At 56.9% G+C, this 9,856-nt stretch overlaps 1 protein-coding gene across 1 annotated transcript; it reads left to right on the top strand.

The window, feature by feature from the left end:
• Positions 1–3,009: 3,009 nt before the first annotated feature.
• On the top strand, positions 3,010–9,715 carry LRRC73 (leucine rich repeat containing 73). Its single transcript, XM_040611964.1, has 6 exons — positions 3,010–3,694; positions 4,141–4,301; positions 5,350–5,472; positions 6,714–6,814; positions 7,489–7,672; positions 9,273–9,715. The coding sequence occupies exons 1-6, from the start codon at positions 3,423–3,425 to the stop codon at positions 9,341–9,343; spliced, it is 912 nt and encodes a 303-aa protein (XP_040467898.1). The 5' UTR covers positions 3,010–3,422; the 3' UTR covers positions 9,344–9,715.
• Positions 9,716–9,856: the final 141 nt, after the last annotated feature.

Here is a 9,856-nt window from a genome sequence, read left to right as displayed (position 1 = left end):
AAGTGTTAGTTTGTAATGCTGACTCTGGTATTTCCCTCTTTAGAACTCCACAGGAAGATGCTTTCTAATTCACACTTCTTGCCCTGGCAGCCTAGAACGGGTCTCTTTCTCTTGGTGCAAATTCTCAAAGCATAGGCATGGGGAAAGGAGAAAGAGACAATTGTCACTAGAGTAAGTCCAACCAAGAAGAAAAATCATTCTGTGCTAAAGTATTGCTGCTGATCTATGGACACTGTCAGAGAGAAGAGCTGTGCTGTCTTCCTGCACCTAGCCATACAGCTAAATCCAAGGACAAAGCTGTGCCCTTTGTTTTCACTCAAAGCACAGGAGAGAGCAGCAAGCTTCCCCAGTGCAGCTTGTGTGTCATGTCATCTGGGGACAGACAAACAGGGTGACAACCAGCCACCCTCTCGGAAGCTGTGGGGGCTTGCTCTGCTCCAGTTCTTCAGCCCTGATTAATTCTCTGGGCAGCAGCAGCTGGAAGCTGAACTGTTAGGTGCTGCCAGAAATTCAGTACTCAGCTGAGAGCTTCAGCATCTCCTTTTGCTGACAGAGGGGGACACACTGTTGCAGGGAAATGCGTGTGTGCTGCAGTTCCAGAGAGCATGCTGAGCATGCAGCCTTATTAAAGTCCTTGTGGGAGGGCATCTCAGTGCTTACTCAAGTTCTCTAGATACCAGGATAAACTCCACGGCCCTATCGTGCCAGACTATCTCTGCCTTTGTTTTCTGCCATGGCTCTCGCAGCAAATCTAAAAATTTTTCTCCCTCCTCCCTTGTAGCAAATCTGAAATAACTCCCCCCCCCCATTACCTCCCCTTTTTTGAGGAAGGGTAGCTCTGTGAGAACCGCATAAGGCCCTTTTAATTAAATATGAAATAAATATATATAAGCTGTCAGATTATAAAGAGGAAGATAAAATGTATATTAAAGCATCTATGACCTTCTCTCTGCTGTACCTGGGAATCCAACCCTCCTTTTACATTCCATCCTTGTGCTAATTGTCACCTTAGTTGTGTTTTGGGTTACAGGTAGGCTGCTTCTTCTCCCATTTGTTTTCCTTCCTCAATCTAGTCTCACTCTAGCTGCTCCTCATCCACTGTTGTTCTCTGATTATGTGTTAGCTCGTAATGGCATCAGTCTAGAGAGTCCTCTCATTCATTGTGCCCCCAGTAGGTAAACAATAAACTGTCTTCCTCATACCTGCTGGGTAACTGCACATGGCAAGGAAGTAATACCTAGTTTTTTCCCAAAATACCACTGCCAAATTCCCCTTTGCATAGCCCTTAATTAGGTTCAGTGTGCCAAAGCTTTGAACTGTTAGCTTCTGTGCCACTTTTCCCAATGTATTTGAGCATAAAATGAGGTAGGACACTTGTCTCCTTAATGTGCTTTTGCTCCTGATGATAGGCAGTGAAGATGTTAGCACCAGGGAGATGCCAGCAGTAGGGCATCTTCATCAACATTTCTGGGCTGCTGCTGTCAGTTGAAGTGGGACGCTTCCCAGGGGCTCTCCTCCAAGCACTTATCTAATAATAGCCTATTTAACAAAGCATGGGTTAATTAGTGCCTGGAGGTAACTGGGAGGTGAAACTGAGTGCAGTCTTCCAGTCGACCTGTATGGATCAGAAGCTGGTGGTTTTTTGGCTGCCCCCCTGCCTGCCGCTGACATCCAGCCTCCGTCCCTCATTAGCCCTGCAATATGTAGGATCCTGTTCTCACCTGGGCCATTTAATGTGACCTTGGAGATCAGCTGCTCCTTTTTTGAAAGCCATCACCCGTACAACAGCTGGATGCTTGCAGCTGCTGCTCTTATCCCAGCACAGATGTGTTGCCAAGCCGGCAGTCTTGCAGGTACAGGATCAAGCCTATGCACTTCTGTGCAACAGGGAAACAGAATAGCTCTAGAGAACAGCAACGGATTACTCAAAGGGCAGGGTGACACCTTCACTCTTAAGTCAGATATCACTGCCAAAGTTGTAAAATCTAAGTCCAGCTTCTTAGCTGCTGCTGCTCCCCTTTCTCATTCCAGACCTAATGTGCAGCCCTCACCCCTGGTGACCTGCTCCACCATTTCAGTGGAGAATTGCTTCGTGTCCCCCCCCAGATCCTATTTTTCCCCTCACATTCCATCCCCTCTCTCCTGTCCTGGTCTGCAAACCAAGCAGAGGAGCCTGGGTTTGTCCCAGGGTTACCCACCGGGCTGGAATTCACTTGAGCACTGCTGTGTGCAGCAGCCAGATTAGTTACGTGCAGAAAGCTGCCTACTTAGGCGGTTTAACCTAATTTCCACATCGCTGACTTCCTTCTTCAGCTCAGTGGAGTTGAAAACGCAGGGGCCCTGCTTCCTATTGCTCTCCAAGCGCAGGATTACCCAATGGGGGGAGAGAGGGGGCAAATCCCTGCACCCCACACCCGCAAATGAGCAGGGGGAGGCCTGCCCCTCACCCCTCAGGCCAGCCCAGGGTGCAGGCAGGTGCTGCAGGATCCCGCGGTGCCTCCCAGCCCCGGCTCCGTGAGCCCGAGGAGCGCTTCCCACCGTCCCTGCCATTAAGCCCTGGGTCCGAGCTCCAGCTGTAGCGGGTTAAAGCATAAACATCACTGAAGCTGGCAGAAGATGGCTGTTCAGCAGCTATACCCGGCGCACGCCATGGCCCGGCGGCTTTGGCCCCTTCCCCAGGCGGGCACGGGGCTGGCAGGGAGAGCCCTTCCCCGGGGCTGCTCCCACCCGTCCCCTGTCCCCTCCCGTGCCCCCTCAGTGCCAGGGGCGCAGCCCGGGCCCCGCCGCCGCCTCAGGGCAGCGCGGCAGGCACAGCCCCTCACGGGCTTCGAGTGGCGCCGGGGCACAAGATGGCGGTGGGGGAGGCCGGGGCGGGACGGCGGGTCCCTCTACGGCCGCCCCCTTCCGTGGGGAGGCGGCTCCGCAAGTGGGGGGCCGGGAGGCGGCGGCAGCGGCCGGCCCCGGGCGGTAGGAGGGCCCGGCGCGGCGGCGGGGAGGGGGCGGGGCGGGGCGGGGCGGCCCGGCAGGTGCGGGCGGAGCGGGGCGGGGAGCCGCGGGGCGGCCCGGCCCCCGCCCGGCGCTGCTGGCACAGTGGGGAGGCGCGGTCCCGCGGGGCTCGGAGCCCGCCGCCCGTCCGGATTAAGCCCCCGCCGATGGCTCCCCTGGGTCTCGCCGCCCGCCGAGGGGTGGCGGCCCCGCCGGGTGGAGCGGGGCGGCCCGGCGGCCGCCGGTAAGGCTGCGCGGTGACGCCCCCGGGGCCGCGGTGGGCCGGGCTGGGACTGCCCGGCGGCGGCGGCGGCGGCAGCGGCAGCGTTGGCGCCCGCCCCGGCCCGCAGCGCGCAGCGCGGCTCCCCCCCGGCTTCCAGCCGCCGCGACGGGAGCGGCGGGCGGCGGCGGGCGGCGGCTCCCCGAGCGGGGGGAAGATGCTGCCGGGGTCCATCCAGATCTCCGGGGAGACGCTGTCGGGGGCGGAGATCCGGGACATCTGCGAGAGCCTGCGGGAGAACTCGGTGCGGCTGCTGTCGCTGCGGGGCTGCCAGCTCTCCGAGCGCGACTTCGGGCACGTCTGCCGGGGGGCGGCCGAGTCCCGCTCCCTGGCCCAGCTCAACCTCAACCTGGGCATCGTCTCCAACATCAACCGCGTCAAGCAGCTGGCCGAGGCCCTGAAGACGAACCGCTCCGTCCAGTCCCTCTTGTGAGTACAGCGGGGCGGGGGCTGCGGGGGTGTCCCGGCCCTCTCCCGGCCGGGGACGGGTCTTTCGGGGGCTCGCAGCTCCGGGCCAGCCCCTGGGGTTAGGGCTTGTCCGAGGGAAGGCGCCCGTGCTGCTGCGGAGGGGCCCCTCGCCCTTCGCCCGCCTGGCAGGGGACGCCTCTGCCGCCGGCGGCGGGCGCAGCCCCGGCTTCCAGCGGCGGGTGGCCGGGGTGGGGGCTGCCCCTGCCCCGCCGGCGTCCCCCGCACCCCCGGGCAGGCGGCGAGAGGAGAGCCGCTGTAGCGGCCAGCAGACCCTCGCAGCAGAGGCTTCCCAGCGCTTTTTCCCACCGGGGGTTACCGTTTGTCCTCCTCCTTATCCTGCCTGCCCGCCAGGTTAGCTAGCCCCCGGGGAGAAGGCTCCGTGGTAATTTTCCCTTTTACCTGCACAGCCTCCATGGGAGTCCCCTGACAGATGCAGGCTTGGCCCTCCTCAACCCTGCTCTCTCCATCCACCCCTCGCTGGTGGCTCTGGATCTAGGAGACTGCATGCTGGGTGATGAAGGCATCAACCTTATCTGTGGGCTCCTGCCGCCTGACGGGGCCAAGTCCGGTAAGCACCAGGGGCCGTGGGCCTCACAACGACCGGTGGAGCTTTCACACAGAGCAGATGCATGCAGCAGTAAATCCCCAGTCCTGGAGGAGGCAGGCTCGATAGTTTGCCTGAGCTGAGGAATTTCTTTCCCCAACTTAAGCAGAAAAGCAAGCAATAGAGGAGCGGTTGCCTGGGGCAGGCGTGGGCTTCCTGCTATTGATCTGTCCTGCTGGCAGTTTGCAGCTCGGGGACAACAGGTTGTTTCTGGTTCACAGCAGGAGTATTTGAAACTGGAGGGGGACAGCCTGGACTTTGAATGTATTATTTTGCATTTGCATGTTGGTAATGGTGTAGATATGATAATGACCATAGATAAATAGATAGTGTGCCCCCACCTCCCACCTCAGCGCTTGGCTTTACTGTCAGTGCTTGGGAATTGTCCCTGCTTATGGGTGCACTCTGTGAGTGTGTATTGCATGGTCATAGACTTAGTGCCATGACTCGGATCTTCGTAGGCAATGATCTTTGGTGGTCAGAGGCCAGTGGGCTAGTTAAACTGAGAGCGGGCATGTGCTGAGGTACCACCACCCCTCTCTCTTGACTCTCAAAGTGTTTTTTCCACCTCTCCCCAGCACCTTCTCCTCTGTGTGCTCACAGTGCCACTGATGCTGTTATTATCTCTGCTGGGCACCTGTCCCAGGTGCAGGCTTCAGAGGCTACGGTCCCTGTTATCCTCTCTCCAACCTGTCACCTCCTTCTCCTTGTCAGTCACCTTGCACACCCCTTGCTTGTTTCTATTTCTATTTAGGGTAAGCGGGACACAGGCAGGGAAAGCAGAGAAATGGGGTGGTCACAGCATGGGCAAATGAAGGGCTACTGCTGAAGGCAGTGAAATGTTTCACTGATCAGTAAAATATGTGACAACAGTTGTCGGAGCAAACCAGACTCTCTACCCTGTCAGAATACAGGGGGCACAACCCAAAGCTGTTCTGGTTAGCTGAACTAGTTCCTCTGGGACTGCTTTGGTGACTCTAAGGCTCTGATTTGGCTTCTCTCTCTTCTCCAGGCCTCAAAGAGCTAACACTGAGCGCCAACCCAGGCGTCACAAGCAAAGGCTGGGGACGCCTGGCCATTGCAGTGGCTCACAGCTCACAGCTCCGTGTGCTGAACCTGGACTACAACCCCCTAGGTAAGCTGGGTGGCCAGGGAGGAGCAGGGGACACTGCACTCCTGCCTCTCAGCGTTTGTGTGATTTACACTGGGGGGTGGCTGGGGACCAAGCTCTAGAAAGGTGGCAGAGCATCACCAGCAGGATGGGGCAGTTTCCTGTATAAGTGCCTTCTGACCCCCAGTTCACTCTGCCAGGTGCCTTTGGCTGTAGGGAAAGCCAGCCTCGCTGCTCTGCTTGTGTGAGGTGGCCACGTGCCCTGCAGGGAAGTGCAGAAAGGAGGTTGTGCCTTTCCCACTCCACTGCCTTTGTCATCATGTTTGAACCCTCCCTGCTTCCCCTGTTCTTGAAACCCTGGGCACCCAGTGCTGGCTTGGCAGATGCAGTATGTCCCCATGCTCCCCCCTTCATCTTCCCTGTGGAGCAGGGAGGAGGAGGAGGAGAGCCTGGCACTCGTTGCCATAGAAACCAACTCTTTCCAGCTCTGATGCAAGGTGGTGAGGAGGAGACTGGGCCATGCCTCCCTGAGCATCAGCAGGATGCTCCCCTCCTCACCCCGCCTGGAAACACAGCCTCTCTCCAGGCCCTGTCTGTCTGACCAGGTACCTCTTCTTGGGCAGCAAAGGCCTCATGCTGTTACCTGACAGCAGCCTTTTTTTTTTTTTTTTTTTTTTTCCCCCAGGAGGTGTCACAGTTGTACAGTATCTTAGCATTCGCTGGGTAATGTCAGAACACACTAGAATCCTGTCTCTTCACCAGCATCAATCTTTAATGCTCCTGGTCTTGCTGTATCCACCCCCAAAAATCTGCCCCCTTTCCAGGGAAGCAATCTGTCAGCTGGTGCAGAATCCTCTGTCCAGCTCCAGCCCCCCACCCCCCCCCCCGACTGAGGTATTCAGCTCCTTATTCTGCATCTGGGATGCTTTACAGGGCTTGTTAAAGGCCCTCGCATCCTTGAGTAGGAAGGAGATTTGGGAAGATGTGGTTCCTTGGGGAATAAACCCAATCTCACTGTGGTCCTTTGTGTTCCCCCCGATAATCAGTGACTGCTCCTGTAACCACAAAATGGTGCACCTTTACCTTGTCTCTTGTCTCGGTTAACAGCTTCCCCCCTCCCACCCCAAGGTAACTGAGATTTGGAGGTCATCTGATGGCAGAAATACAGAGGATGTTTCCATGACAGCCCCGGGCCCATGAGGGCATGTGCTATTACATGAGGGAAGGCAGACACTGCCGACAGCCCCAGTTTGATTCTCCCACAGGTGACCAGGTAGCAGGGATGCTCGCTGTCGCTGTGGCCTCCAGTCGAACCCTTGAAGTTCTGGACTTGGAGGGAACGGGACTTACCAACCAGTCGGCCCAGGTATGAGAACCTGCAGTTACTCTACAGCGTCACTGACATCTCAAGGGTATAGGTCCTGGCCATCCGTAGAGGCCCTAGGACCTCTACCTACCTCCGTCCCCCTCTGTAAGTCCACATGCACCCCCTTCCCTCCCTGCACCCAGGGGTGCTGTTGCTTTCCCCGGGCCTGTTGCGTTCAGCCACAGGAGGAGCTTGTAAGCCACAGCTCTGACCTAGGGCTCCTGGATCTCCCTCATGTCAGCAGGGAGAAGCACGCAGCTTGTAATTTGGCTTTCTTGGAGGAACTAAGGGGTTGGAGTTGTGAACTGAGGATCAGAGCTAAAGCTCTGTGGGCAGGTAAGGGCCAAGGCTTGGTAGCGTAGCACAGGCTCTCCTCTTGGAACCTCAGCTCCTAGTGGTAAGAGGGGACTAGCCTGCGTATGTGGCTGCAACAGGGCGTAGAGCAGTCGTTTCCTCTTTAGATAGAGCCAGGACATCCAGGCTCAGCTCTTCCCACAGAAAGGTGAGAGGTCCTCGGGCTCTCAGAAAGCCTGGCGAAGGGAGGGCCAAGGCCAAGGGAAAGTAGAGGTAAGAATAGGAGGGCTGGAGTTTGCTGGGAGATGGAGTATTGAAGCTTTCTGCTTAGCCTAGCTGCTGTTTGTGCTGCTTGTCAGCCTGTTTATATCTCTTTCCAGACCTTGCTGGACATGGTAGAGAATTACCCCACGGCCCTGCGGACTCTCATCCTGGCAGAGAACAACATTAGTCCTGAGCTGCAGCAGCAGATCTCTGACCTGCTCTCAGAGGGTGAGGAAGAGGAGGAGACGGAGGCTCGCGAAGTCACAGCTAGGGAGAAGAACCCCTGGATCTGCCAGAACAGTAAGAGCTCTGGGACCTGAGCTGCGGGCAGGGGCTGACAGGCAGGAATCGGGGTTGGTCTCTCGTGGTGGGGTTGCTGAATGGGGTCTGTCCTTGCTCCCTGTGAACTGGAATCCAGACAGCCTCCAGGCGTGACCTTTGTGTTAAATAGTGTTGGGCTGAGTTGTGCTCGGAAAGGCAGCCTCCAAGGACAATGCGGCTGCTGCAGAGCGGGAATGGTACCTCTGAGGCATTTTCCCTGACACTGCAGGAACAAAATCTTTGTGCAAAGTCTTAAAACTTAAGGACAGGAGCATTAAAGATCTTGGGGGCCCTTGCCAGAAGATATCCTAGCCAAAGCTCATGTCATTCCTTACTGCTTCCAGAACCTCCCTGCAATCCACATGGCATCAGCTATTCCTATTGCTGAATCTCAAATGTGTGAAGGGTTAGCCAGGTGCCACAGCCTGTCTGTTGCTTCTAACAGGAAAAAAAAAGTGTATTATGGAGATAGCAGTAGCCTGTTGTGTATTGTTTGTGTATATGATATTGCATAGTCATGCCTACCTTGTGATCCTGCTGGTTTGTTGGGTTTTTTTGGTTGTTTTTTGTGTTGGGTTTTTTTACTTATAGTTGTCCTTTCCCCCCTCCCAGTTCTCATATTAGACGAGCAGCAGACAAGCACAACCACTCCCCAGGCCTCAAAACATCTGGATCCTCATTTATTAGAGCCATAAAAATCCTTTACTGACAGCTCTGGCCAAGTTTGCATACAGTTTCCAGAAACTGATCCCCAAAATAGAGATCTCACGCAGCAGTTCTGAATGTGTAGGACTCTGGATCTGAAGCACACAGCCACTAAAGATCTCTTCCCTCACGTCTAGGAAAAAACAAAATTTTTTTCTGTTTAAAAAGGCTCCTAGATGGGGAACTGGTACCCTGCTGAGTTTCTTACTTGCTATGCATGCCCATCCTCCTTGCAGCTGATTCACTTGGCGTGGGGAGAGCCACAGCGTTCCCGGCTGCTGCTCTGTGCCACTGCAGAGCCAGCAAGCTGCCCTCACTTCCCCGAGGCAGGCAGGGAAGGGCTGCACAAACCTTCCATTCACGCAGCGCAGAAAGTCAGGGTTTCCAGGGCTCTGCTGCCATAAGATGGCTGCTTGCCTGCTGCATTCCGTGCTCTTGGGAAGGCAGCACCACCACCCTACCTGGGTTTGGCTGGCTTGCAGCCTGCCAGCCTGTCCCACCTGGGCACTCTGTAGCTGAAAAGACATTTCAGTGAATGCAGATTTAAAGGTCTGCGTGGGGCTGGGGAGGGGCATGGCTGGGTCAGCACAGCCAGTGTCACCTGCAGGTGTATGTGGGGAGGGTTCGGAGCCAGTGTTCCTCTGACAGCCAAGATAGCAAATGTAGATCCCCACCCTGGGCTCTTGCTGCTGGCTCTGCCTCCCCCCTCCCCAAACATCGATTCTGTTCTGCTGCGTGGCCAGAGTAGACCCAGTTACTACTTAATCTCACAATCCTCTCAGCAGTTTGCTTCCCACCCTGCAGCGCTCTTAATTCCTCATCCTCACCTCTGGCAGTCCAAGCGGCTCATGGTTTTCTCCCTCTCTTGCCACAGATTCCAGCTCCCAGATGGTCCTGATGACGTCAGGGCTTGGTGACAGCCTCTTAGCAGAAACAGAAATGTAGCTGGGCTACCCTGCCTGCTTCTGCCAAGAAGAGCCCCGTGCCCGCTGTGGGAGCGTGCGTCTGCCAGCGCCCTGCCTCCGGTGGGCTGCCCTCGCTGTCTTCTCACATGTCTCACGTTCTATGGATGCCTCCCTCGTGCCGGAGGCCCGGTCTGAGCGCATCTCTACACACGTCTCTGTGTTGTCACGCGCCCCATCGGCCACTTGTGATTGTCCAGTCGCTGCATGTGTAGCCCACGCTGCCTCCCCCCGCGCCCGGCTGTGCCCGCAGGGCGCAGGCTGTATTTATTCAGATGTGTATAAGAGATGTTCTTTCTATTGCTTGTACTGCTGTCGCGATGAGAGTTTTATAAAGGTCACAGACGTGGCACCACTCCTGGCAGCGTGCGCCTCGGTCACTGCGCGGCCCCGGGTACCGCGCAGGCGGAGGCGCGGTGGGGCCCCCGCGCCGGCAGAGGGCAGCAGCGCCCCGGCCCGCGGGACCCGCACCTCCGCCCCGCACGGGGCCGGCCGC

Source organism: Falco naumanni, chromosome 12 (assembly GCF_017639655.2).
Source record: "Falco naumanni isolate bFalNau1 chromosome 12, bFalNau1.pat, whole genome shotgun sequence".
Taxonomy (NCBI): domain Eukaryota; kingdom Metazoa; phylum Chordata; class Aves; order Falconiformes; family Falconidae; genus Falco; species Falco naumanni.
The sequence above is the reverse complement of the archived record's forward strand: the minus strand, read 5'-3'. Positions and strand labels throughout refer to the sequence as shown.